This window comes from Anser brachyrhynchus (genome assembly GCF_964034855.1).
Source record: "Anser brachyrhynchus genome assembly, chromosome: 12".
Lineage (NCBI taxonomy): Eukaryota > Metazoa > Chordata > Aves > Anseriformes > Anatidae > Anser > Anser brachyrhynchus.
Genome location: NC_137707.1, coordinates 12,281,761 through 12,309,532, shown reverse-complemented (window position 1 = coordinate 12,309,532; position 27,772 = coordinate 12,281,761). Strand labels below are relative to the sequence as shown.

General features: G+C 52.0%; 3 protein-coding genes across 12 annotated transcripts in view; all 3 read right to left on the bottom strand.

Annotated features, from left to right (window-relative positions):
* PSKH1 (protein serine kinase H1) overlaps positions 1-15,416 on the bottom strand; it is a 34,732-nt gene extending 19,316 nt beyond the window's left edge. For 2 of the 7 annotated variants that reach the window (XM_080552010.1, XM_080552016.1), the window contains exons 1-3: positions 15,280-15,416; positions 14,465-14,626; positions 12,289-13,320 (exon numbers count right to left, since the gene is read on the bottom strand). In XM_080552010.1, the coding sequence (XP_080408136.1) occupies positions 12,289-13,233 (945 nt within the window). In that variant the 5' untranslated portion in view covers positions 13,234-13,320; positions 14,465-14,626; positions 15,280-15,416. Of the gene's footprint in view, positions 1-12,288; positions 13,321-14,459; positions 14,627-14,959; positions 15,259-15,279 lie in introns of those variants that run through there. The other 5 variants (XM_080552013.1, XM_080552015.1, XM_080552014.1 and 2 more) reach the window with 5 other exon arrangements.
* Positions 15,417-20,194: 4,778 nt separating this feature from the next.
* On the bottom strand, positions 20,195-23,323 carry NRN1L (neuritin 1 like). Its single transcript, XM_080552017.1, has 3 exons — positions 23,173-23,323; positions 20,713-20,875; positions 20,195-20,601 (listed from the first exon to the last, which is right to left on the bottom strand). The coding sequence occupies exons 1-3, from the start codon at positions 23,231-23,233 to the stop codon at positions 20,328-20,330; spliced, it is 498 nt and encodes a 165-aa protein (XP_080408143.1). The 5' UTR covers positions 23,234-23,323; the 3' UTR covers positions 20,195-20,327.
* Positions 23,324-23,402: 79 nt separating this feature from the next.
* EDC4 (enhancer of mRNA decapping 4) overlaps positions 23,403-27,772 on the bottom strand; it is a 37,605-nt gene continuing 33,235 nt past the window's right edge. For all 4 annotated transcript variants that reach the window (XM_080551997.1, XM_080551999.1, XM_080551998.1 and 1 more), the window contains 3 exons: positions 26,545-26,764; positions 25,655-25,818; positions 23,403-24,281 (listed from right to left, as the gene is read on the bottom strand). In XM_080551997.1, coding sequence (XP_080408123.1) covers positions 24,089-24,281; positions 25,655-25,818; positions 26,545-26,764 — 577 coding nt within the window. In that variant the 3' untranslated portion in view covers positions 23,403-24,088. The remainder of the gene's footprint in view (positions 24,282-25,654; positions 25,819-26,544; positions 26,765-27,772) is intronic.

The window sequence follows — 27,772 nt, the reverse complement described above, 5'->3', positions numbered from 1 at the left end:
AGGCTCTGTTTGCTAATGCACTGCCAGCGCTCTTCATCCTCGCTATTTCTGATGTCACCTGCAGATACTGAAAACTATTCTGGGAGAGAGCACTTCTTTCCTTTACTTAAGTAAACCGAGTTAGTTATTACAGGGACACCACACTCTTCCACTCATCTTTTAGTAAGGTAACACGGTTATCGTGCAATTCACTGCATTCTTCCAGCCTGAGTCTATCCATAGCAATACCTGCAGAGTTTACTCAACACCTGCATTTAACTTGGCACTTTCAACTCCAAGCTAGGGCAGATGATCATTTAGATGCTGAATGCTCTTGAACAGAAAAATGAACTGCTACGCACATAAAAATTCTGCACATTAAATCTAGCATTTGGTTCTGCTCCGAAGATATTTGTGCTGCACGTCTTGCTACCATTAAAATTTTTCGTATGTGCCTCTGTTGCTTTTGACCAAGATTTTGAGGAGCCGCTGATATACAGGAGGGCAGAATGACCTCAGATAGCTGAAAAAGACAGGCTGGGATCTGACTGCATCTGCCAGTAGCGTCGGGGCAGTTACAGAGGATGACACCACACCAGAGATCTCAGATGCTCAGTGAAAGGGCAAGCAGTGACTGCGAAGCTGCAAGCAGGTAAATTCTGACTGGCTGCATGGAAAAGCACGTTTCACACAAAACTGGGGCTGGAAACTTTTGCAGTGACATCACTGCAACATAAAATTATGACACTTTCAGGATTTTTATGTGCATTTTAGTTTCTTTACTTGCCCATATTACAACCACCTGAAACTCATGTATACGAACAAGACTCCAGCCTCACTGATTTTCCTAGGAAGCTGCCAGCCACATCAGGGACAGACCAACAGACCACAGCGCGCCCTTTCAGCATGACTGATGGCCTTTGCTACCACACAAGCAGCCACAGACTGGGTGAACCCAGGGTGCAAAGGAGCCTAGCTGGAAAGTGAAGGTAACCCAGATAAACAGAAGGAAAAAAAAAGTGAAAAATGTGTGTGGATGCAGACAAGGAAAAGACAAAGATGGCCAGAGGGTCTGCTGTGTAGGAAGACAGAAAAGGCTAGTTTCCAAAATGAAGAATGAGCAAGCCTTACATACTAAGACCTACAAGAACAACCAGCTCGAAGGCAACAACAAGCAGTACAACAGTATCGCCCAAGTGAGGCGGATGGATTGCAGTGTGCAAGGGAGGAAAGACTGCAGCTCTTCAGCTTAACTGACGGCTAGACAGTCACGAGGTGTCAGAACTCAATGTCATTCTAAGCCTGGACTAGAGAAATTTATAGAAACACCACTTTGACAAGATGCATACTATACTTTGCAAAGCCTCTTGCTGGGAGTGATCCCCAGGTTACCACCACTCAAACGCAACTGGAGGGGGAAAGACTGGAGAAAGCTAGAGGCAGGCAAAAAGGAATCAACTCTGGAAGGATGTAAAAGACATGGGGAGCACAGGACGAAGGACGGCTGAAGTCAGGTGATGATCAGAACAGGTAAACTGACCAGATCTGATAAACTACACTTCACTCAATGCCATGCTCTCCCAAGTCATTTCTTTTTTTTAGCCAGAATCCTCTGCGTGGCAGAGATCCCACGACAGACTGTTGTTCTTCAACCATGCCGAGCTGGTACGAACTGCTGCTCTTCCTGCCCAGCAAAGCACTACGAAGGGCACGTGTGCCACTGCCGCACCGTGCTGTTACAGCACAACCAGAACCCCAGTGTGCTGATTTGGGGCTGTATCTCCTGGGTATCACACCCTTCTTCCTCCTCCCTATTACTGCAACACCAGGTCTACAAGAGAAAAAGAGCCTTTATTTAGATAGCGATAAGAAGTGTGATGTCCCCTCCACCCTTCTAGACCCGAGTGGATGCTGGCAGGCAGCAAACCTTGCCTAGCCAGTGCTGAAGATGATGTCAAATATGCTTTCATGGTTCAATCCAGAACCAATATACGTTACCTCCATGAACCCATGTCACCACTACCAAGTTCCGAATCTCCTGTGAAACAGAGATCTTCCCAGATTTTGCGTACTGCAACATAGCGGGAAGACGAACACCACATTTTTCTGTAAGAGTCTGAGCTTTCTCCTCTCCGAATCATTTGTACCCTCAGATATAACTTTCAGGTCTAGCAGCTCTCCAAGACTGCCCACCAACACACAGACCAGGCAGAGCAAGCTGGAAGCCAGGGAAGCATTTCTCACCTGCAGAATACAGTGATTTAAGCCCATGCCATCACTCTGACTCAGAAGCCATCAGCAGCAGATGGAGGGGGAAGACATCAGCAGGCTGCTTTCAAGACTTTCAAAAAAAGAAGTATCAATGTGAACTGGTAGCTTCCATTCATCAGGAGAGCTTAACACAGTCTAGGAGTTGATGCAATAACAATAGTTTAGAGAGATTTCCTTCTGTTTTGTTTTCAGCTGTAGCGTACAACGTTTCAGAAGCTATGCAGTGGTGGACAGCTGTCTTTCTTCCTCTGGAGAATGAGGGACCTTGAGAATTTGATCCCATGTAGTTTTAATTATCCTGAATCAAGAAAGGGCACTGTCACTCAAAGTGTTAACAAAACATGAACCAACTCAGGACGCCAAGAACTTAATCCCAGCACCAAGAACCAGGTAGATAGACCCTGAACAAGCACTGAATCTGACCCAGACACTTCACGGGTGGCACAGCATTTACTGCAGCTGTGGCAAGAAGCCCAGGTGACCACACAGGGTCTTCAAGGGTAACACCAGCACCACTCTTACCCAGGTCACCAGGGCTCTGGCAGACATGTTGCAACCACCCCTTAAAGCTCTTCCTCCACAAGCTGATGTACACACAGCTGGAGAGCCATCTCCCTGCAGGCTACCCAAACATCACAGCCCAATGTTCCTGCAGTGGAGGCCAGGCAGAAGCCTCCACAAAGCACCCTCCTTGATGCTCACCTTCCACTCGTGAACCTGTGTCCTGCTCAGTCATCCCGTAGGAGCTGATGGCTCACCTGCTCAGCTCCTCTGAGACAAGACTGGTGCGGTCCCGCGCCACAGCTCCGTGCCCCCCAGGCAGAGCAGAGGGGATCCAGCTGCCCCTCGGTGTTTACAGAGGGCACGGAAATATACAGGAGTCTCGAGGATGGCGAAGGAGGAGCTTGCATGGTGTCTGAACCATTCACAGCTCTAGGGCGCTAATCTAAAGGCGACACTGGTTTGAATACTGATGTCCAAAGAGACTCTCCAATGCAAAGGGGGAGGCATTTGTCATGAACAGCGGTGACAGCAGAGAAAAAACAGCACGCTTTATCGACAACAGCAACCAGATCGCCACCGAAGGACGTTAGGGACAGTCAGAGGAATGATGTCCCCTGAAGAAACCAACTGTAACTCGGGTATTTTGACCACATGAAGTCATGGCTACACCACCTCAGCCTTACTGAGGAGCGTAGGCTACACTACAGTCCCTAACCTTGTTAAAGAACATTCCTTTTTGTTGGTAAAAAGTCATCCTCAGTTCTGTGGTTTTTTTTTTTTTTTTTTTACCTAAAATACCATCAGCATGATGTAACTGCTGACGTACAAAGATGATCAACAAAAACTGCTCATCCTTGACTGCAGAAAGTAAAAGCAACTCTCCAAAGCATTCGCCTTTCTAGAAAAACAACCCCAAAGAGAAACAGAACTCCAGAAGCTCCAGCCAGGTAGAAACCAGTCTCCTTTGAAATGATCAAACTAAAAATGTTCAGGAAAGGCTTTCTAGAGCCAGGGTAGAATGCATCGCCCCAGACTTGGCTGTTACCCTCTCACAAATAAAAGAACAAACTTCCCAGATTTCAAACCAGTTCAGAACCAGGACCTCAGCACCCGAGTTGCCTGTTTCTAGGCTTTAGCCATATACAACAGAAGTGTATCTTTTTTATGATCTGAATTCAGTATCCGTTAAGTCACCCACCCGCAGGTTTAAAGGTGGCCCTGGTGCACACAGGCGGAGTAGTTCCACGAGGACAGGAAGAGGAAAGCTAAGCAGCAGAACACCACATGCACATTTCCTCACACTAGAAACTACCCCTTTCAGCAAGAGCAGCATCTCTCCTTCTCCCTGGCATCACTCCCCCCAACCTTTCCTCCAGCACAAACAGCTGCTACCACCACCACCTATGCCAACACACGGTATCTGACAGAGAAGTAAACCCCCTATTTCCAAGCAAACTCAGGTACCAATGTGCCTGTGCAGCTGCAGACACTGAGCACAAACAGGAACAGGGCACAGTCCCCGGAGAGACATCCCCAAACCACACTCACAGCTCTAAAGCTACAGAAGGGCTTTTATTGCACATGAAATCAGTGAGGAAAGGCACCACACACACTCATGGGATCAGAAAGAACTGCTTAAACACGGGGCTTCGGCCGCTGTCCCCAAAATTCCTAGAGCCCTTTCACACCCAGCACTGGAAGCAGCAGGGACAGTTTTGGAAGACTGCATCTTAGAGCTGACCCAGCCTGCTAAGGGCACAAGGAAAATAAGCAAAAACCTAAACAGCAAAAACATGCAGCGAGGGAAGCTGTCAAAGAAAGAAGAAATCACACCGAGGGCAGCAGGGAGCAAGCCAGGCAGGCAGAACGAGGAGACGGGTTTTGTGTTCGTACTTCAAATCTGAATGAGTCACCAAACAGAGAGGGGCAAGAGTCACAAGCAGAACACAATTCACACCACATTTTCCTTTATAGATGCATAATGTCAATACAGACTCATTTCTCCAAAGGAAAAAAAAACCAGTTCTGCAAGAGAAAGGGAAGTTAAACTAACACTGTCATCTGCAAAACACTTTTCATCACCAATAAGCCTGTATACGCTGCCTGCTTTTTCACCCACGTAAGAGGAACTACAGCAGTGGGTCATAATTAGAGAGTTCAAGAACATTTCTATTCAACAGGACATGTTTACCCTCCTTACTTTTTACATTTCTAGCCTTACCAACGGAGTATCATACAACAAGTTAGATTAGCCCGTGGGAGTTGGCGAGCCTCAGGTCTGATCTGATCCTGAAGCTTGGTAGAAGCAGCACTGCCTGCAAACCACAAGCCAAGACCTCACAAAACTCATGGTACCTACTCCAGTAAAGTCAGACGGGACAACTGAGTGCCACGGCACACCAGCAAGCACACCACACAAAACACCTCCAAGCTCAGCAGCTCTTGGGAGAGGACAGAGCTCCAGGCTGAGAGAAGGAAAGACCAGCAGCTGTACTAAATCCAAAAGTTAAGAATGTAGAGGACGGATTAAACATCAACTAGTGCAGTCTGGTGTCTCCAACGTCAGCCCTCCCTCTGCATCTGCAGCTAGCTGAAGAAAACAAGCACCGTGTTGCAATTGAACACCACCCCCCTCCAAGCCCTCAAGCCTCAGAAACTTGTGTCTTAGTGACCTCTTTATACTTGCATTTTTTTTTAATGCGCATCTCTCCGTTGATTTGTCTTCCATGAATTCATCCAGGTGCTCTTTGAACTCAGGCCAGCTACTAAGGTCTGCAGCACCTGCATCCAGGAGGTGCACAGACCTCGTTTTTACTGCCCGAATGAACTCTGCTCCATCAGCAAATGTGCTGCTTCATTAGCAAACTTGGTCCCGATCGCTTTTGGACAGAAGGACACAGATCCCTCCGACTCCACTGCTTCCCTTCACCATGACACACTGACCACGTGCTTCAAGTTTGTGCTTCTCCTCTTCAGGGAGTCGTTGATCCACGCAAAGGCCATTATCGCATTGCAGCTGCGGAGCTCCTGTAAGAGTCTTTGGTGAGGATCTTTATTAACCTCCACTGGAAAGTTGAGGAAAACTACACCAAATCAGACCATTTCTCCGCAAGGCTGCTGAGTACCTTGCAGAGGACAGACAGACTTGCAAGGCCCAACTTCCTTCAAAAAAGCCACAAAGTTTATCAAACATGTCTCTCCTTCTGTCATATTTATCAGTGCATCCACTACCAACATCCAGCTTTTTGCTCTCAAACTCTTTTTCCTAGGGGTGGTCTCAAGTTTACTAGACCTTAATTCTTTAGACAACTGCTGGAGCCCTGTTTAAAACAAGCATCACCCTTCTTACTGAAGGTTTTATTGCCCCAGTGATTTTGAATGGGAGGTTACATACCACTGCTACTTCAAGTCTCTGGAACCTCTGGGTCAGCGCTGTCCAACTCATACAACCTGTTAACTGCTTTTCTTGGTTTGTTCCATCTTCTACAATTGCTTCAATTTAAAACACACACTCCAATGAGCTCCCCATTAAGAGATGTTCCTGCACCGGCACCCACCAGCCTCACCCGCAGTGAACTACTGCAAAAAGTTGATCCTGTTTTATGAATAGAAAAACAGACGAGGAGAAGTGACCTGCCAAGATCATATACCAAAACCAGGACAATCAGACTCTAGCTTGGTTTCCCAATTCATCCGTAACACATTACGTTCCACTTCTTCCAGCAAATTTCCCAGGTGTGTTAAGCAACATAAAAATATCGGTATTCAATAGAAGGAAAAGCTTTGAAACAGAATCAGAACAAGCCTTTCTTAGCAGGATAATGATGGTCTGATGTTCATTTTCACCGTCTCCAATTCAAAAGGAAACTGTGAATGGAATCCCAGCTTTATTTCTCAGACAACTTTAAACTACAGAAAGATGCCCAGAAATTGCTTTTATCCTCACAACTTCAATTAAAATATTGCTGATTTTTTTAGTGAGCTGTAATAAAGCAAGTGAAAGAAAATGATTTTGTAGCAGACTACTTCAAGGCATGTAACTCTTGCTCAGAGATGCCCAGAAAAGCATGCCAAGCTACAAAGCTAGCTTTTCTTCATCCTCACCCTGCCCATTACTCCAAGCAGTTCAGAAAGTACAGAAGGAGACACAGGAGATAATCAGGGCAGTGATGTCAGCAGTACCTGAATAAGCTATTATGGGAGACCTCTCCTATTGATCTGCTAATAGCCTCTTGAAACACAGCTCACGCTCCAGGAACAGGAGAGCAGTGCTAAGTAGGTCCCAGTCAAAGAAATTACATTAGCTGGACACGAGCTCACTTGTTTTTTGAGAAAATGGAGCTACTTCTCCGGTCAGCATGCGTGGCGGCTTTTATTCCTCTCTCAATACAGCTTTTTCCTGTCCAGGTTTTAAGGCCAGATCTTTAAGAAGTGGGACTTGGGGCCGACTCTCAAACTCCTGCCACCACTGCAGCGTGACAGCGCAGCAGCACACTTGGGAATTCAGCTCCCTCTCCTAAGTCCTTCGCTACTGAAACTTGTCCAAGCCACACAGCTCAGGCTGTCAGCTCCAGGCACACTGCTTTGCAGCTTCTTTTAAAGCTTCCTCTTCCATTTCACATCTTCAAAGTTTGTATTACAGAAAGGAAAAAACAGTCGTTTCCGTGAAACCTCTGCTTCTGAATCTTTCCAAGATGCTTCTGCAACACAGTCAAGCATTCTGCCCAATCTTGTTCCAAATAAACCAGAACTTACGGCTCCTGCTGTTTCCATTAATCTGACAAATATATCAATGGGCCCATTTCTGACATCTTCCCACTTCTTCCAGTGGGACACAAAAAAGACCAATTTTCTGTGCACATCAGACATTTGGAAGCATTTAAAAGCCCAGAAAATGACTAAGAAAGCTGGCAAGGTGCAGGAAACACGCCAGACACCTCTACATCTCTGGCTCACTTTGTTTCCACCTAGAATTTACACATAAACTGGGCAGCCTGTTACTGCTTCTCCTGCCAACATGCAGCTACAGTCAAATGTGTCTGCAATTCAGGGGCACAGGCTTAATTACAGCAGTAAATTAAAGCATCCATTTTCCCTGGCGCTGGGAGAGCAGAAAGCATCTGGGCAAAAGATACAGGCTATTGGCTGACACATACCTTACTCCAAAGCAGTAAAATACCTAAAAGCTTCCCAAAACAACCGTCCACATCACACAGAGTATCCACAACAGCCTTGTAAACTATGTCATTTATGGTGGGATAAGAAGTAAAATGCTTCAGGCTTGTGCACTGGCACTTTCAAGACACATACAGCCTAGGTAGTGCTTGTCCACTGTGCTACCTTCGCTTCTGCAACCTACAAGAATCCAGTGGCCCTAAACACAAGAAGTCAAAAACTCTCAGAAGGATTCAGTTCTGGCACAAGGACTAAAGGACGTCAAATGAAGTTACCCCAGGAGACACACACACACACACACACACCCTCAAGCACTTTTTTGGATGAAGAGCCCTAGTCTGTTCGTTCATTCTTCAAATGGAATACCTTAATTTACTCGTGCTGCCCTTCCTTGTAGGTTTTTCAGTTCTGCATTTTTCCCAGCAGGAACCACACACACGAACATTCACACGCAGGTACACAATGGAGATGGCACAGCAGGGACACGTGCACTAGTAACAGTAAACCCAGTATCAGTTGGCTTTTGAATACTAGAAACAAGGTAATGTTTAGAAGCATTTAACCAAAATCATTTCTTCTGAAGACCAAGCAGCACCTTCAGAGCTCACCATTATTTATGGACTATTCAGATTGCCTTTCTTCCCCATGGGACCACTTCGAGAGACCAAATGATAAATTGGCTGATGTTTGTTGTGGACAAACTTACTTGGTCTTGCATCATGTCTCAGTTCTGTTTTTAACCTCAACGACTGGTATCATCAGCACAATTTATTGCAGGTCAACACTATCCCATCCCTTGCTTATGTGACTCCAGTTACCACGTTTCACAAGAAAGAATCATAGAATATCCCGAGTTGGAAGGGACCCACAAGGACCATCAACTCCTGGCACCACTCAGCTCTACCCAAAAATCCAGACCATACGACTGAGAGCACAGCCCGAACGCTTCTAAAACTCCAACAGGCTTGGTGCCGTGACTGCATCCCTGGGGAGCCTGTTCCAGTGCACAAACACCCTCTCGGTGAAGAACCTCTTCCTGATGTCCAGCCTGAACCTCCCCTGTCGCAGCTTGACACCATTCCCTCGGGTCCTATCACGGGTCACTAAAGAGAACAGGTCGGCGCCTGCCCCTCCACTCCTCCTCGTGAGGAAGCTGTAGGCCGTGATGAGGGCTCCCCTCAGCCTCCTCTTGTCCAGGCTGAACAGGCCCAATGACCTCAGCCACTCCTCACACATCTTCCCCTCTAGGCCCTTCACCATCCCTACAGCCCTCCTCTGGACACTCTCCAACAGTTTCACGTCCTTTTTGTACTGTGGTGCCCAGAACTGCACACAGGACTCAAGGTGAGGCCGCACCAGCGCAGAGCAGAGCGGGACAATCCCTTCCCTTGGCCGACTAGCGATGCCGTGCTTGGTGCACCCCAGGGTACGGTTGGCCCTCCTGGCTGCCAGGGCACGCTGCTGGCTCACGTTCAGCTTGCTGTCAACCACAACCCCCAGATCCCTCTCTGCGGGGCTGCTCCCCAGCGTCTCGTCACCCAGTCTGTACGTATAGCCAGGGTTGCCCCGTCCCTGGTGCAGGACCTGGCACTTGCTCTTGTTAAACTTCATGTGGCTGGTGATCGCCCACCTCTCCAATCTGTCCAGATCTCTCTGCAAGGCCTTTCCACCCTCAACAGAGACCACAACTCCTCCAAGTTTAGTGCCATTGGCAAATTTGCTCAAAACACCTTCTAGTCCTACATCCAAATCGTTTATAAAAACATTGAAGAGGACTGGCCCTAAAATGGAGCCTTGGGGGACCCCACTGGTGACCATCCGCCAGCCAGATGTGGCCCCATTTACCACAACCCTTTGAGCCCTGCCCGTCAGCCAATTGCTCACCCATCGGACGATGATTTTGTTTAGCTGTATGCTGGATGTTTTGTCCAGTAGGATCCTATGGGAAACTGTGTCAAAAGCTTTGCTGAAGTCCAAAAAGATCACATCAGCTGGCTTCCCTTGATCAAATAGATGGGTGATTTTACCATAAAAGGAAATCAAGTTAGTCAAATGGGACCTACCCCCCATGAACCCACGTTGGCTGTGACCTATGACTGCATTGTCCCCCAAGTGCGTTTCAATAACTCCCAGGATAATCTTCTCCCTAATTTTACCAGGCACTGACGTGAGACTGACAGGCCTGTTGTTACCAGGGTCTTCTTTCTTCCCTTCTTGAAAATTGGTACAACATTTGCCAGCTTCCAGTCAACAGGGACCTCTCCAGATTCCCAAGACCACTGAAAGATAATTGAGAGGTCCCACAATGACGTCAGCCAGCTCTCTGAGCACCCTGGGATGAATCCTATCTGGACCCATGGACTTGTATGGATCCAGGTGGAGCAGCAAATCCCACACACGTTCGGGGTCGGTTGGGAGTTTATCATTCCCACCATCACAGTCCTCCAGCTCAGGGCACCCAGGGTCCCGAAGCCCATCATCAGTGTTGAAGACAGAGGCAAAGGCGGCATTAAACATCTCTGCTTTGCCTATGTCCTTGTCTGTGAGGTGACCTCTCTCAGACTTCTCCTTACTACTATCATGCTAAACTTAGCCAAAAGTTCTGCAGAAAAGTAAAAAAGAGCAAGTGAAAAACGATCCGAGTCACAAAATTCCATGTCCACAAGCACATGCACTGAGGGCTGGAGACATGAGATGGAATGCACCAAGTTACCTATACATCATACCAGCCCCACATCAGCTCGTAACACTTGGGAAATCTCTCAGAGAGACAGCACACTGCTCTCTACCTCATCAGCCAGGTGCTCAGAGAAGCCCAGATAGAGTATCAGAAACCCTATGGGAAGATGTGAACAACCAGAGACCTTTCTATGCCACAACACAAAGCCTTGGTGCTCAACATACTGAACAACATGAATAATCTCCCTGTCTCAAAGATCAGAAGTTACCCTTCTCTAGGCTACAGCAAAAATCAGATTAAAAAAGGTCCCACGAGGGAAGAACCAAATTCAGAATCAGTCTCACTGACCTTCTAGCACCTCAAGACACAGGGCCGACACAGAATCAGGCAATCAACACAAGGAACATGGCAAGGAACCTGAGGCACTAGGAAGAAATAAGAACTCACAGAGGGTGTGGGAGTGCTCGGAGTCGTTTTCCGTGGTCAGACAGAAAGAAGCTTTAGTTTAGAAAGTTAGAAACTGACTTAGAAAAGTTAGAATAAAGGTAGCAAGTTTGAAAGGCTGCTGTGCCAAAATAAAGACACCCTCAATCCATCTGCAACAGTTTTTAGTTTGCAACAGCTCAGCAGTATGCCACCTTCATCAAGATGCCACCTCCAGCTAACAGATCCTTTGAACTCTGAGGATCAGACATTTGGGTCTCATAAACCTCACGTGGGGAAAAGACGACAAACTTTCACATGCAAAAAAACTACCACATCACTCCTTCAAAAGGAAAGAGCTGGAGGTAGAGTAGAAAAACAAGTGGCCCAAACAAGAACAATGGGTTGAATGAAAAAGGACCAAATCCGAGTTTGTATAAGTACTCCTGAAGTCTGCGGTCTAGAGATAAGCATTCAGACTGAGCAGTCAGTACCTACCTGCTGCTTGAATGAGAACCTACAGGGAGATGCGTGCACCTGAATGAGTTCTGCTAGTCAGCGTGCATCAGAGAGAACTGGCCCCTTCACCTGAGAAAAGCCATGGTAGCCGCGTGCAGCTAGTTCCGTTCTGCAGAGTGATGGGACTCTGGCAGAGCAGAGGCACCAATCTTCTGCCCAAAAACTGTCTCTTAAGGTTTCTTGTTCCATAGTTACGATGGAAACCATCCTTCTAGTCTCAACTTTGTCACTCACTAAGCTCAGGAAGCAGTGCGGATCAATTTAAAAAAAGGCTCATGTCTCAGGACCTAAAGAGCACGTGCCCCTTTGTCTGCCGTAGCCTTATCTTTCAGCAGTATTTTTCAGACTACACTTGGAGCTGTATCTGAAATCCAACTAGGTACGTACATGTCACATTTCAAAAACTCAGCCTGGCATGAGTTTCAATAGCACCCCAACTATAAACCCACAAGTATTCCAGTTCTGTCAGTCCCTTCACTTCTGTTCTACAGGAACTGATCTTTCTTTAGAAACACTTTTTTTTTTTTTTCCCCCAGAAGCTCACTGTGCTGCAATGGGAGCACTTTTGGAAAACAGAGAGAAAGCATAAAGGGATTTTAAAGGCCAGAATCACAAATTTTTCAAGCTGCTAACATTACCGCCCTGCACAAGCAAACCAGCTTCTGGAAAGCACACCGACCCACATACAGAGAGCTTCTTGTTCGACTTCCCCTCTCCTTAAACCCTGCCACACTCACCTCGCCCGAGTAACTGTATTTTCCTTTCAGGATCTGCCGGTATAAGCGGGTGCGGTTGTCATCTTCAAAGGGCATGGTGCCGCTCAGGAGGATGTACGAGATCACACCCAGTGCCCACATGTCCACGGAGTTAGTGTATGGCTTCCTGACCAGGATCTCAGGAGCAATGTACTCTGGGGTCCCACAGGTGGTTTTCATCAGGCAGTCATCGCCCTTCTTCCGAGCACTTGCCAGTCCAAAGTCCGTAATCATGATTTTTGAATCCGTCCCAGGATGGTAGTAGAGCAGATTCTCGGGCTTTAAGTCCCGGTGCGTGATACCCAGCGTATGCAGGTACCTCACACCATCTAATACCATCTGCAGCACACGCGTAGCATCTCTCTCCGTGAAGGAACCTTTCGCAATGATTCGATCAAACAGTTCTCCTCCAGTTGCCAGTTCCATCACCATGTATACACGGTCCTGGGTCTCAAACACCTCTATAAGCTGGATTATGTTGGTGTGCCGAACCCGCCGCAGTACACTAAGCTCCGACTCGCACACTTCCCTCCCCTCCCGGTATTTGGTCTCTATCATCTTGATCGCATAGGGCTGCTTGGTAGCCTTGTGTTCCACCCGTACAACGCGGCTAAAGCTTCCTCTTCCAATCAGGGCTTTAATGTCGTACTTGGCCGTCACTCTGGGGTCAAATTTGGCACGGTACTTAGCCACTTTGTTCTTGCGGGGTTCAGGCTGGTCCACGTGGGTAGGCAGGTGGTTACCGGGATATGGGTTAGCGTGACGCGGAGGCGAGGGAGAGCCAGCTTTGATGACAGTCCCGCAGTCATCTTTGATGAAATGCTTGTATATGTCATTGTGGCCTGTGTAAGGTTCTACTTTTTTAACCAGATCTAGCTGCACATCTTTGGGGGGCTCGGGAAGAACCTTGCTTGTCCCACAGCCCATCACTGAAGGGTGTTAATTCCCTGTCAAGGCATTTTCCCAGGGCAGCAGCAGCAGCAACCACATCTGCAGCAACTCCCACATCTGAACCTTACAAAAAGGACAAGAAAAAAAAACAGATGAATGGGAATCAAGGCAGTCAAGTTTCAAACGAGAAAAAATGCCAGCGGTTCATGTCTCAACAGAGCCATGCTACTACAAACTAAAAGTTGGGGATTTCCACCGTACTTCACCACAGAGCATGCACAATGCTTTGCCACTTTCATCACAAGATAGTGCCTATAAAAAAAACAGTCCTGGTCAGAACAGATGTCCATGGATATTCTATAGCTCCCCTTTTCATGAAGCACAGTTTGCCTAAAGCTGTCTCCCAGCTGAGCACTGAATCATAGAACAGCTGAGATTGGAAGGGACCTCTGCAGGTCACCTCATCCAACCCCAGCTGCTGAACAAAGGTCAAGGAAAGAGCTGAGTGTTTTCCTTAGCTTTGCTCAATCTGATAAACTTTGTAAGACACCCAACGTTTCAAATCTTTTGGTTCTGAAATTTCTAATTAGAAACTCCACAAACTATCTCAGCAGCTTGTTCATTCAACAAACCGTCCTAACATTTTCTTTATATTCTAACTTGTACTGGTGTTTTTAATCTCTCACTACTTAGCTCTTAGGGATCAATGAAACTGTGCAGAAGGCAAGGAATATGGAGACAGAGGCAGGCTGCTTTTAAGATGCATTTTACCAATTAATTTACTGCACCCCTTGGAAAAAAAGGAAAAAAAAACAGATCTTGTTTAACCGGAGCAAGCTTTTAGCTTCATTCTCCAAGCCCTACGAAATCAAGTTGGGCTCTAACATTAGGAAGCATCCTGACTCAGTTTTGCTTTCTTTGCATGTTCAGAGACCAAGCTGCACTTCTGTTCCTCCCTACAGAGCTGCATCTAGCTGCAATAAGGAAGTGGAATTGCTACCAGCTGTTCCAGAATGGAGCAAACAGAGGTCTTCCTCGCCACACTGTATGCCAACAGAGCCAAATCAGCTGCGCTTCAGCAAGTCTTTACTTTAGGTCCTGATTAAAACAATCTGGAGGTGGAGAAACTGCCTGCATGCATTCTGGCAATTAGCTGAGCAGTTTTAAGTTTCTCCTCTTTGGCTTGGAGCCCATCAACATGGTGCCTCAGCATTTGCAGAGGACTACAGGAAAGCTCTTTGCCTTGAGATGTACCGGCCCACCTTACCATCACCAAGCGTATCTTTGCTCATCCACCACCTCTCCACGCAATTATTCAGCACGAACAGCAGAACAGGGACCCTAGGTGGTCTTCCATCAGGAGCATTACGTGTGGGGAAGGAGGTGTTTTAGAGGGACATCAGGAAGAAGTTCAGGCTCTACATTCAGTCTGGAAAGAAAATACGGATTTAGTCAGGGCTCACTTTTAAAACCAGACACCAACACAGTAGCTTCTCGTGGAAGACCTACTGGCTGTACCAAAGTCAGACACCAGCATGCTTGCACCACAGCGCAATTAACTTCACAGAACGCTTAATTAAGACTTGGATTCACCGATGGCTGTCCTGTAGCTGGGTGCTCCCTCAGATTAGGGTACCGCGGCAATTAACGCATGAAATATTTACGCTACTCCTGAATCACGCCTCACGCAGAGTTTTTCCCCAGCACTGTCGCACCCTGGGGCGCCGTAAGTTAGCAGAGCCGTGGAACGAGAGCACCTCACCGAGACAATAACGGAGCGATCCCCAGAGGAGCCCTGGGGCAACGCGTCCCCGCCGTGAGGGAAAGCACCGAGAGGAACCAAACGCTTGGAAAACGCCGTACGCGAACCCACCGCTGCCGCCGGCACCGGCGGAGGGCAGGCAGCGACCAGGGACCCCCCGGGGGCTGGGGACGGACGTGTCAGGGAAGCGGGGCTCCCCTCCCGGCGCCCACCCCCTCGGGCCGCCGCCGGCGGAGCCCCGGGGGCCGGGCACGGAGCGGGGGTCTCGGGACCCCCCCCCCCCAGCCCCGCGGGGTCTCGGTGCCGGGCCCCGCACTCACCTCGGGCCGCTCGGCCCCGGCCCGGCCCCGCCTCGCGACGTCAGCGCCGCGCGCCGCGCACGCCCGTGGCAGGGGGCAGCCTCCTGCAGCGCCCCCTGCCGGCGGCCTCCGGGAGGCGGGGGGGGGGGCGAGGCGGGGCGGGCCCCTGGGGGGCTGTGAGGGCTGTGAGGGCTGTGAGGGCTGTGAGGGCTGTGAGGGGTGTCCGGCCCCGCCGTGCCGGTTGTGGGGGTGCCCCCACGCCATGTGTTGCCCGCAGCATCCCCGCGGCACGGACAGCCCGTGCCCCGTATGCCAGCGCTGCACGTGTTCCCGTTAAGCAGACCTCCCTCCCCCTATTTTAGGCAGCTCCTCAGGGGTGCTGTGGGTGCCCGTCCTCCCCCAGGTGCCACCCGCAGCCCCGGCAGCGATAACCTCACGGAGGACGGCTTTCCGTGAGGCTTTGTGTTGTCCATTAGCAGCTTCCTCACAGCTTTGCTTCCTGGCTGGCTCATGAGAGCATCAGTCGAGGCAGTTGTAGATCTCCGTCACTGCTGCTAATCGCCAGTGCAAACAGAGAGCCAACATGTATTGAACCCCTGGGGCGGAACCACAGATTTCTGAGAACTTCAATCGGAACGTCTCTTTCTTGTATTATTTATGCCATGGAAGCCCACCAGAGCCAAGAGAACATTGCACCAGACATCCACAACGAGCCGGCATATCCGCCCTGAAAACTACCCAGGGACAAGGCCAGGAGGGACCCACAACTCACTGCAGAAGCCAAGGAGAAGAATATCTACGGAGAACATCCATCCAGTGATAAATCAGTTACAACATCGTAAGTCTGGGTTCAGAACTAGACAGAAAACTTCCTTCATGTACCAGGAGACGGCTGTAGGATGAACCACCTCTGAGTCCCAGCTGACTTTCTGCACCTGATCAGAGGAGAACAGACCAAGGCCGATACGACCAAGGCACAGCTTTGGGATTCATTTTGAGATGAAAACTCACAGAGGACAATTTAGCCGTGACAGTTGGTCTTCAATCCAGAGCCATTTCTCCAGCTACAGCCAGCAAAGTTTCATGACCATGGTAAATGTAACTGGGGCTCCAGGTGCCGGGGAGGCTCTGAAGCCTCCCACCCCAACAAGATCTGGGTGCACCGCTTTGCCAAGGGAGGAGCTTCACCGTGCTACTCCTTGCCTGCCTCTTCAGAAATCCCTCCAAATAAAACAGAATCACAAAATAGGCTGGAGGGATCTCTGCAAAGCAGCAGAGGTGGCCCTGCAGCCTGGCTGCTCCCACCTGGGAACCACCATGCCTGTTCCACTCCTCAGGCTGCAGAGGGACAAAGTGAAGGGCGCAGGGCACATGGCGAGGTCCTTCTTTGCCATGCAAAGACCACCAGGGGAGTGCAGTGGGCTCAGCCTCGATGGACATGAAGCCAGGTGACAGCTTATTCCCAAACCCACATGGTAGTGAGCTCAAGGTTGTCCCAGCAAGGCCGAGCAGAGGTCGGAGCAGGAGGATGTTCAATTAAATCTGCTTAGAAAAAGAAATCCAACTTCCCATATGCCTCTGTGGAGAAATAAAGCCCCAAAGCCGAGCGCAGAGGGGGTGCCAGGCTGGGGGCCGAGCGCGGCCCCGCTGCAGAGGTGACTCCGGCTCAGCTGTTCCCGCTGCAGCCGATCCACGGGGATTGAGGTTGCCGTTTTGTGTTCCTATGGAAAGTTCGACATTTGGCTGGGCAGAAATCCCCACACGGCCTCGGACGGAGGCCAGCCCTGTGACACAGTGTCCTCTGCTCTCCATCAGCCCTGAGCCCGGCTGGGGTATGGAGAGCAGTGAGGAAGCATCAAAGCATGGGAGAAGGTGTCACACCATCTCCTTGCAGCCCTCACCTTCACTGGCAGGAATTTCCTTGGGTGAAGGAAAGGAAGATCAAACCATGGTATGGTGGAGGCAGCGAGCAGCATGGCCAGGACATTGGCCCTCGTGTCACTGTGCCACGTGTGCTGCCGTGGTCACACAGCTGCCCCGAATAGTGTCACCATCTGGTTCCAGCTGCCCAGGGATGTGGAAGCCTCTCCAGTCCCTTCTATGATTACAAAAAGTGAATTTGTGCATCGACTCAACTTAACTCTGCCTTCCCTTATCCCTTTTTTTTTTAATAATTCAGGTTTGTCTCTTAGAAAAGGGAGAGGGAGATAATGTCTGCCGAGCATTTAATCTTCTGCCCAAAGAATAGCAGAGAGCAAATTAGGATCTACTCCAATTAATTTGCCTTGATGGGCAAAATCTGGAGAGCAGCCATATCTGGGAATTAAGAACAAAAGCGGGGAGTGTAAAGTAGGTCGCTGGAGTTTCATAACCGGAGCGATGGGTTTTCGCAACGTGCTGGGTGCTCAAAGGTGCCCGTCCAGCCCCACCAGTGAGCACCAGTGGCCGTGGCGCTGCTGTGAGCACCCACCTGCCGGGAAACCTTTGAGCTGGGTTTGGGATTTAAAGGAAAAAATAACTGGCAGGACAGAGTGGATGGGGACATGGTGCTGGGGACCAGCCAGCCACACCACGTGAGCTCTGCTGGAGGAGTCAGTTACTCCTCTGGCTGCATTTTAGGGGGAAAATCCTTCCTTTCAGGAAAAAAGAAAAAAAAGTATGTTTTTAAACACCTAAGCAGAGCTCTCACCAGAACCAGCCTGGAATAAACCTTACCAGTGAGGTCTCAGCTTGTGCAGTTGCTTTAAGGACAGCAAGAGGCAGGCCAGTGTGCAGTGAGCCAGCTGTTGGGTGCAGGAAATGTGCAGGAAGGAGGCTGTGTCCCTTCCTGCAACAGGACCCAGCCGCAGGACTGACGTCTGCCTTTGCCACAAACCCCTGAACCCAACCTGGGGACGGACACCGGCTTGTGCCACGACCCTCCTCCAAAGCTAGAGAGCAGAAAAAGGCAAAAGAGTTGGTAAACGTGGCTCTGCCGGGATGTTTGTGGTGTTCCCAGGGCAGGATGAAGTCCTCCATGCTCATGTGTCTGAGCCTGTGGGATGCGTGGCGACGTTTTGGTGTGCGAGGCACACGTGGTCGTGACGCATCCCAGGGCTCAGGACACATATTCAAGGGTGTGGACCACGTGTAGTTCATGGTCCGATGTGGGGAACGTATGTGGTGACATATTTAAGGTGGGGGACACAAGCAGTGACACAGTCTGAGGTGCGGGATGTGTTTCCGTGTGCAGAAGAGCTCCCAGACACCCACCCTCCAGCTCCTGGTGTGACCCAGGCCGGGCAGGGGCACCACGGCAGTGGCAGCGCGGGTAAGCGTTGCTCGGTGGCCCTCCAGCCCCTGGCCACCTCCAGCCGCCCCTCGGAGGTGCTGCCGGGGCAGTGGGCACCCGCCCGGCCACCGCTTATCCTCTTAGCCATCCTGCAGCGATCCGGCACTAATTCAGCCTTAAACACAGGATTGTCAGAAATTGGAAATGGAAGAATAGGCAGATTATCCCCTCGGCGCCAGCGTTAAACACGGGGAGCGGCAGCTGCCGTGCGAGGAGGGCTGGGGCAGCATTCTGCCCCCAGGCTCAGCATCCTCTCCGTGCGGTGCTTTGCGCCCCCTCAGCCAGCTCCAGGCTGGCTAATGAATTAAATAGCAGGTTATGCCAGGCCTGTGTTAGCTGGAAACACCGGCTCTATCCCCCAAAGAGCTTTAAACCCAGCAGATGCTCGACTGACGGCTGCCAGAGGTGACCAAGGCTGGGTCTACCACTGCTGTGACAAACCCCTGCCAAGACAGCAGGCCCAGCAGGAAGAGGTTTTCCAGCTTCTGCAGTGAACTGGGACAGCGTTTTCCCTGGCTCAATTGGGACAGCAGGAGCTGAACGCCTCACTCGCACAGGGAGATGTTCAGACACAGGCCAGGGCGCAAAGGCTTCCGGGACAACACCAAGGTTGACTGTGGGAGCCTTTGCAGTCCCATAGACAAAACACGGTGCTACAAAATGTGAAAAAAAAAAAAAATACAGAGGCTAGGATGTTTGGCATTGCGCCGTGGCACTCATGCCAGCCAGAGGACCCTGGTGGCCAAGGCATGGTTTCCCTCATGCCACTGCTACGGCCAGATCCAGATGCTGGCACTGCAGGCAGTTACCTGTGCCGCAGGGGGCAGGCCCCTTTGGGATTTTAGCGTCCCTTCAGGTGGTGGGGAGGGGGAGCTGCGCATTCCCTTGGGAGCAGGGAGGTCACCTCACCACGCTGGGAGCTGCTTTGCCACGACGGGTTTTCTAGAAAAGAATTTTGCAGCGTAACAGCAGCAGTGATGGGAACAACGGCAAAGAGCAAGCCGTGCGGCTGGGACTGACCTGGCCAAGTTGCACGGCAGCGCATCACCTTGGTTTGACTTCAGCAAGTCCCACCTTGGACCTGGATAGGGCGTCAGTTCACAGGTTTTTTCACCTATATAAGCCCATTAAAAAAAAAAAACTCTTTTTCCCTACAATCCCCCATTTCCTTCATGATCATTAGTCATCAGTCACGATCACTAATCGGACCAAACATAGCAGGACTAGAATAAAAGATGGAAAGTGGGAATATTTGCAGAAAACTGCATGATGCCACTGGTGTGGGCTGGGTCACAGGTATGTTGGTGGCACCCCAGCCCAAAGCTTGGCCGAGCATTCGGGCTCCCGCAAGCAAGAAGCCAGATGAATTACATTACAGCCTGGCTCCGCTGGGAAGACAAAATCCCAGCAAAGCCCTTAACATCCCTCCGGGGGACAGCAGGGCAGTGGGAATCCCTGGTGCCGCCTGGGTGTGCCCTGTGCTGATGCCATCGGGGTCCTGTGGGTTCCCAGCACAGCCGAGGGGACGGCGCGAAGCCACCCCGAGACAAACGGGGCTCTGGAAGGGTGCGACAGCACCACACAGCAGAAAGACGGGAGAAATGTAAAATCATCTTTTAATATAAATATAAATATAAATCCATTTGAAGGGCTCCAGGAGAGAGTGAGGGCCGTGCCCTGTGAGCGAGGCCTGGTGGGGGCTGCAGGGCATCGCCAGGTCCCCCAGCAGCGGGCAGGGCTACAGCCGGGCCACCAGCAGCACCGGGGCCAGCAGGGGCAGGAGGCCGGGGCGGCGCAGGGTGGCCGAGCCCCGCAGCGTGGCCTGGTTGGTCTCGGCAGGCGGCGAGCCCCGGTTGCTGGCCAGGCGTCCCCGGGCGCTGCACAGCTCCTGCAGGTTCCCCTGGAACTGGATCTTGCGGGACTCCTGGCGCAGCGACTCCCAGATGGCGGCCGCCTCCTCGGGGCAGCTCGACAGCACCCCGCTGGCGCAGGCGTGGAAGTCGTCCCAGGACCTGGGGGACAGGGACAGGCGTGGGGAGGGGACCGGAGCCGGCGCCCCCCCAGCAGCTCCCACGCACGCCGGGCAGAGGGACAGGGACGGGGATGGGGACGGGGCCACTCACTTGCAGATGGTGTCCAGCTCCTGCGCCTCCTGGCCGCCCTCCTCCTGCTGCTGCTGCCGGACGCTCTGGGCCATGCTGTCCCCGAGGCTGATGAGGCAGCCGGCGAAGCCCTTGTAGATGGTGTCGCACTTCCCCGCCATGCTGACGGGCTCCTGGGTGGCGGCTGCAGGGGGACAGGAGAGACGGAGCTGAGCCCCCCCCTCCCCCCCCCCCGCTGGTCATCACCCAGCGAGTAGCGGTGACAGCGGGCTCCGAAATACGGCGAGGGGCTGGTCCCCTCCTGCATCCCACCAGCGTCATCTCCCCATGACCACAGGGGCAGGACAGGGGGGGAAGCTCTGTCTGGGGGTGCTCCAGGGCAGCGTGGGGATGGCCTGGGGTCCTGCAGCCCGGGATGCTGCAGGGGCAAATGGCTCAGGTACGTTAAAAACCAAAATCCCCCAGAGGAAAAGGGGCTGAGGAGGCTGGAGGCTGCAACAGGACCTGGCCTGGCCCTCCTCAAGAACAGCTTCGCTGCGGTATTCAGAGCTGCAGCACCAAGGAGAAGGAAGAGAATGGCAAAAAGTTCATCCTTCTCAGCCTGCTCCTGGTGCAAGCAAAGAGGCAGTGAAAATGTCAGATTTTAAAGGGAAAATGCAGCTGTTGTTGAGAGGCCCCATGGAGTGGGGTTCACGCCCATGCACGGAGCAGGAGCGAGTTCCTCTGGAGCCCTCGGAATTAAAACACCCTGCTGAACGAACCCTCGCTCCTGGTCCGGGAGCCCGGCGTGGCACACGGATCCCTTGCGGATCCCACAAGCAATGCTGCCATTAGCTGCAGCGGAAAAGCTGCACGACGGCTCTCTTTGCATCGGGCTTCCCAGGATCTCTCCAGAGCCATCTGTCCAGCCCTTTTATCCCCCAACAGCAAAGATTAATTTGTGACTACAACACAGAAAACAAAAGCAAAAGCTCAACTGGCTGAGCAAGCTGAGGCCCCTGCTCTAACAGCAAGAAGAGAAGAAAAAGAGAAGCAAAGAGAGAAGAGGCACAAGTGCAGGCTTCACCCCGGGAAGCCGCCGTTCCCTGCTGCTCTCCGCAAAGGATGAGCCCCAGGTGTCCCAGACCTGCTACCGCGGACCTGGCAGAGCTGGGGGTGCCCAACGCCTCTGCTTCTCCTTCCCACTGCAGGGACCCCACAAAGCAGGGGCTGAGAGGGGCACGGAGGTTTTGGGGCCAAGGGAAGACCCCAGTCACTGCCCCAACCCGTGCGGCTCAACCCCTGTCCCCGCTCCGTGTCCCCAGGAGCGTTTGCAGGTTCAGCCCCAAGTCGGTGGCGGGATGTCGCATTGGGACGGACACGGAGCTGGGGTCACAGCTCCCAGGGAGGGGCTGCTCCATCTCCATCCCAGCCCCCTTGGCTGGGACCAGCTCGCTCCTGCTCCCAGCCAGGCTGATACAGGGGGGCTGTGCTGGGACAGACAGAAGCAGAGACTCCAAAGAGGCCAGTGGCACTGCGGGGACCCCCGTGAAGGCTCCTTGGGATGGACGAGGACGCGGGAATGCTTGGCCACGTCGCCGGAGTCACAAGACTGTTGGAAATGCCGTGCGCAGCGCTGCCGGGAGCTCTGAGGGCTGAGGATGGCTGAAGCGGCGCGAGGTTGGTCCTGTCGAAGGCAGACGGCTCCCCCACGGCAAGGAGGCAGCCGAAAGTCGCCCGTTCTTGCCAGGAGGTCTCCAGGGAGCCGCGCAACACACCGCTGGCATCCCGTGCCTGGAATCTGGCCCTGACCCACGCAGCTGGGGCCGAGCGCGGAGAGGAGGCAAGCCTGTGCCGTGGGCCTGCCCCGCCGGGCAGCCGGGCTCTGCGCCCAGAAGGCCGCGGCCACGCCGCTGGGAGAAGCCGCAGGTTGGTACCGGGCCACGCGGGTCGCAGGCAGCACAGGCGGCCGCAGGGCGAGCGGGGTCTGCAACTCCGCTTCCAACGAGCTCGAGCCCGAGCAAGCCCGTGCCCGCTGCCTCGGCACGACGTGGGGCAAGGCGAGAGGTGCGGGCGGGGGAACCCCCCCGGACCCAGCACGCCCAGCTCCGGGGGAGGCGAGCGGCACCCTCAGCGAGCCTCGAGGGGCCGCGGGGTCAAAGCCTGGGGTCGCTGCCGAGCGCCGCCGGCTGCCAGCGCGCACCGACACAGCCGCTCTGCTTCGGGGGAAGGACCCCGATCGTTTCACGGCCCCTGCGAAAACCACCCCGGGCCCGGCAACCCGCGGCCCCCCCGCGCAGCACCGGCTCAGCCCCGGCCCGCTTCGGGGCAGGGACGCTCTCGGGGAACGGAGCCTCGGCTCCGTGGGGGCGGCTCGGCGATGCCGGCACCTGCGGGGAGACCCCTCCAGCCCCCGGGGACGGAGGGCAGGCGGGGAGAGCCGCCCCCCGTCCCGTCCCGTCCCAGCGCCCCGAGCCCCCCGCGCCGTCCCGGGGCGCTCACCGAGGTGCAGGAGCTGCAGGAGCAGCGGGCACCCGACGCCCAGCAGCCGCCAGCAGCCCATGGTGCGGAGCCGCCGCCGCCCGGTGTGTGCCGCGCTCCGCAGCCCCGGCAGCCCCGGCCCCGCCGCGCCGCCCCCGGCCCGCCCCGCGCCCGCCCCCGGCCCGCCCCGCAGCCCCGAGCCCCCGCAGGAGGGGAGCGGGCACAGCCCGGGAGCGCAGGGGGAGGTCAGGTTTTTTGCTTTTTCTTCTCAAAAAGTTGTTTATTGAACTGTTCTTAATGTTATTTCAAAAAAAAAAAAATCGAAACTTAGGTAAAAAGAAAAATCCCGGTGTAAATCCAAACTAACATCCCAACCGTGGACATGCTCCCACACACAGCAGAACCAATGGCCCCGGGGCTCGCAGCCTGCAGTTATCCCCCCCCAACCAACTCATTCCTGTTCAGCTGCTATGCGCCCCCCACAATCATCCTCCCCAGGAGTGGCTTGCACCAAGGAGGGCTTTGGGTCCTTGACTAAGATACAAGCACTAGTTTCTTGCCAACAAGGAGCCCCTTACTCTGGGCTCAGCACACACCTCCCTTCTCTGCTGACAGCAGCAGACTCCAAACCAAAGGGGTAAGAAATCCACTGGCTTCTGCTGGATGCAACTCGGAAGGCCAGCCAGGCCTCAGGGATGGATGGGCAGGTGAAAAAGAGACTTAAATGTCTCAAAAAGAGGCTATTTAGGAAAATAAGCCAAGTGAGCGTTCGGTGACTATCTGGGACTATACACAGATGGCGTTCGCCTTAGAGACATCACACACATGTTGATAGATTTCCTGGCAAGAGCTCTTAACACAAGCCGTACGTGGTTAGTAACTACTGAATCTGCTGGGTGGGCTTCCACGAAGCAGCCCATGAGATAGCCGGGTTCTCCTAGGTCATGCCAGGAGTGACCAGGCCCTGAAGCATGATCATGAGGCGGCGGGCAGGCTTGCTCAGCGTGTTGTGGGGTTCCACCTGCAGGAACTGTAAGAGCTTCTGCCGCACCTGGTTCATGACTGACCCCATGTGGTCTCGGGTGATGGGGTCACTGTGGTCCAGGTGCATCACCGCTTCCTCCAAGTAACTGAAGGAGAGAGACCAGGGTTAGAACCAAACTCAACACGAGATCCCAGTCCAATTCCGTTCACTTTAGCACTGCAGACACACAATTCTGCTCCCCCACAGAACACCCCTCAGTGCCGTAAGTTCAGCCACCAAAAAATGAACAGTTCTGACTTTTGGCAGAGTCCAGCTATCCATTCTTCAACGAGCAAGGGCAGCCAGTATTTTCCAGGCTGCAATACATACTACACAACCTGGCTGCCTCAACCAAGCAGGCGTAACAGCAAGCTACATCTCACTGCAGTGCTGTAGGTGGCACTTGGCCACAGGCCATACCTGGTCAGAACTCTGTATACATTTTCTTTGATTAGGCTTTTAGCATAAGCAGATTTAGGCATTTGTTATACAGTAAAAATCCTCAGCACTGAGGCTTATTCCACACAAGGATATATTTAAGGTCTTCTTCCAATATAACTGTGCCTATCCAGCAAGGTGTGGGAAAAAAAAAAATCAAGAATTTTACCAACAAGCCATTCAAAAGTTCAGACAGGCCATCAGAACTTTCAAATCACAGCCCAAGAGTAAGCCAGTGTGGTCACTGCAAAAGGTATTCACTAGCTGATCAGCTTGAACTTAGCAGCAACTTTAACTCTGCTTATGAGCTCTTCTGTAATTTAAAGCTCTTTTTCATCTTTTCTGGCTTGAGCCTCTATCCCTAGCGTTCACTTGATTTAAGAACTCAATTTAAGATAATTTCTGTGCAAGCCATGGTCAAAACCTGCAGGTACCTTAACAAATTCCTTTTTCAGGGCATCTAACAGGGTTTTGACTCACAATCTAAAAATGTTCATGCTAAGTATCAGCACAGTCACTACTTTGTCACACAAGCTTTGCTTAGTACATCTAACAGACATTACTTCCAGTAGCTCCTGCTGCCACCTCCCACTGAACCTCTCCAGCAGTCACGATGAGAAACTGCCTACACAAAGTCCAGTGATGGGTTAAGAACCACAGACAGAGCAAAGTGGCTCTGGATGTTAAGCTATCTAGGGAGCACGGGCACTACCCCTCCCTTTTTACCCACATGGGAATGTTTCCTTGGTTAAAGGCGATCACTGTACAGAGTGCAAACAATATTTACAGACTCCAATACTAGGAGCTAACAGCACCTACAGCTAAGTACCCCTTCTATGACTACCTCTGGGCAGCAAAGCTTTCTGTTGCAATGCCTGTATCTTTTTCCAAGTCATTACAGGTTGTTTGTTTGCCTGTAACAGGCCGCAGAAGTTCCAGCCTTTGCAGAAGCACCACCTTCCACTTACACGCAGCGAGTTTAAAGCCAGAGCCATATATACACCTGCATGGGTTCAAACCCAGTGCTCTGATCATACTCACTTCAGCTTCAGTTCCGTACGAGTACCTAAATCCGAGGAGAGCTGCTGAATGAGAGAGAGCAGCACAGGCTGGGACAGCGGGCATGGATGCTGTCCAAACACTTGCTGAGTATCCACTGTCTCACAAACATACAGGACCAGATTGAGATCAGCTGCTGTTAGAGCCTGCAAGGAAGATACAGCTTGAAACGCAGAGGAAACAACACGCAGGTGAAAAACACAGGACAGTGCATGGGACAGCCATCTGCCTTGGGGCAGCTCAACGACTGCCAGCCTCCTCTGGGAGCAGAGCTCTCTGCAAACCCCACAGTATGCGCAAACAGGACCCTGTTTAGGTTTTGTCTACACTCAGAGGACACCTGTGTCTGTTCTAAGCTGAACAGGGAGGTAGCAGTCCACAACCAGCCACAGGGGAGCAGGTCAGTTAGCAGCACAGAACAGGGCCATGTTTGCAGCTCACCAACACAGCATTGCTGCTATTCCCAGTGGAGCGTGTCTGCAGCAGCTCAAATGCATCTGCCTAGATAGTCAAAGGCAAAGACAAGGTCAGGCCTCAGCTGGCAGATCTGCCTGGAGAGGCTTAGGAAGCTGTTGCTCTTCAGGGGTGCACTATGTGCCAGTGCTGATGGCAGTCATCTGGCTTACTGCAGCACTGATGCTGGCCTGACAGGGCAAGGAAGAAGGAACTTCACTGCCACCAAATCACGGTGCAGGCACAGCTCTGGCCTGGCCTGCGTGACTGCAACTGCACCCCTTCAGCCGTCTGCAGCCACAGGTCTTTTCAGCCAACTCTGAGTTTTGTGGAGTTGTGTCCCCACCTCAAGAAGCCATTTCTCCCCTCACTTTGCCCCCCAACAAGCGGTGCTGCTCACTACAAGGAAGCCTATGTACCTGCTGGAAAGCTTGGTTGAGGTGCCCCTGCTGGAGCAGCTGAAGGATGTGAGTTTGCTGAGACTGGAAGTCCAAGTGAGCAGAGGGGATCGGAGTCCCTGCTGCTGAGCGCATTGCCTGGACAATGCTTGAGGTCACTGCTGCTTGCTGCTCCTTCATAGCCAGGCTCACTTCTCCTTTAATGACTCTCTGCACCTGGGCCAAAATAGACTCCTGCAGGCTAAAAGAAAACAAAGGTTTATCTGAAAATGAAGAGCTGAGGGACTATGTTGCGCAAAGCTTGTAGCAGTGAGAAAGCACAGGCTTGCTTGCTTGCTCCCAAAGGGTTGATACAAATTGTTCTGAGGCATAGGCATCAGAAACATGCTGCACAAGGAAGCACTGTGGCAACAACACAACATCCCAGGGTGCATACTGAAGATGCTGGGATTCTGTGTGGAAAAGTAATGTTCCAGGGAATTAATTCCCATTATATGAAAGATTTAAAATACTGTATATCTGGCCTACAAGCAAGGTGACTAAGCTCTAGGTACATCTATGAAAGGGCCCAGCTTTCTACATCAATCCCTTACATGCAATGTTCCCCAAGAGTGGGATCCCTCTTATAAAGGGTACAAAAGCATCAGACCTGCTCTACTGCAGGTAGACTAGCAGGGCTTCCCTGGGAGCAAGCACAGCACATGCAGCGAGACTGTAATTCAGTCTGGTATCCTTCCTGGCACGTTTGCTCATGTTTGCTTTCCCTTGACAACCCCTGTGCACTCAGACATATGCTCCGATAGCTTAAAATAGATGGGGGCATTCTGCCCTGCAGGTGACCACCAGCCAAGCCAGTCTTAATGCTGCCAACCTGCCACCAGCTTCATGGTTTGCATATGCTGAAGGCACGCACTGCCAAGATCACATCTTGAAACCAGGATAGCCAAGAGGAATTGCTGCAGAACGGCTGGGAGGGCAGAGTAGCCTGCAAAGCTTTTGGTATGCCTCAGGACACCGAGTAAAGAGGAAAAGCCTTCAAAAGACCCAAAGATCATTTTGGGACAGAAAGGCTAGTCTGATGTGAGTGTGCTTTTGGGCTGCCTTAGGTCCTCCTGTCCTCCAACATGCACATGGGACACTGAAAAGCAGGCCCCAAGCTCCCACACGCAGCAGAGATACAGCTGGTTGTTTGAAATATTCTGTGGTCTTTGTTTAGTGCCTTACAGGGAAACAGTTACACCAGCCCACG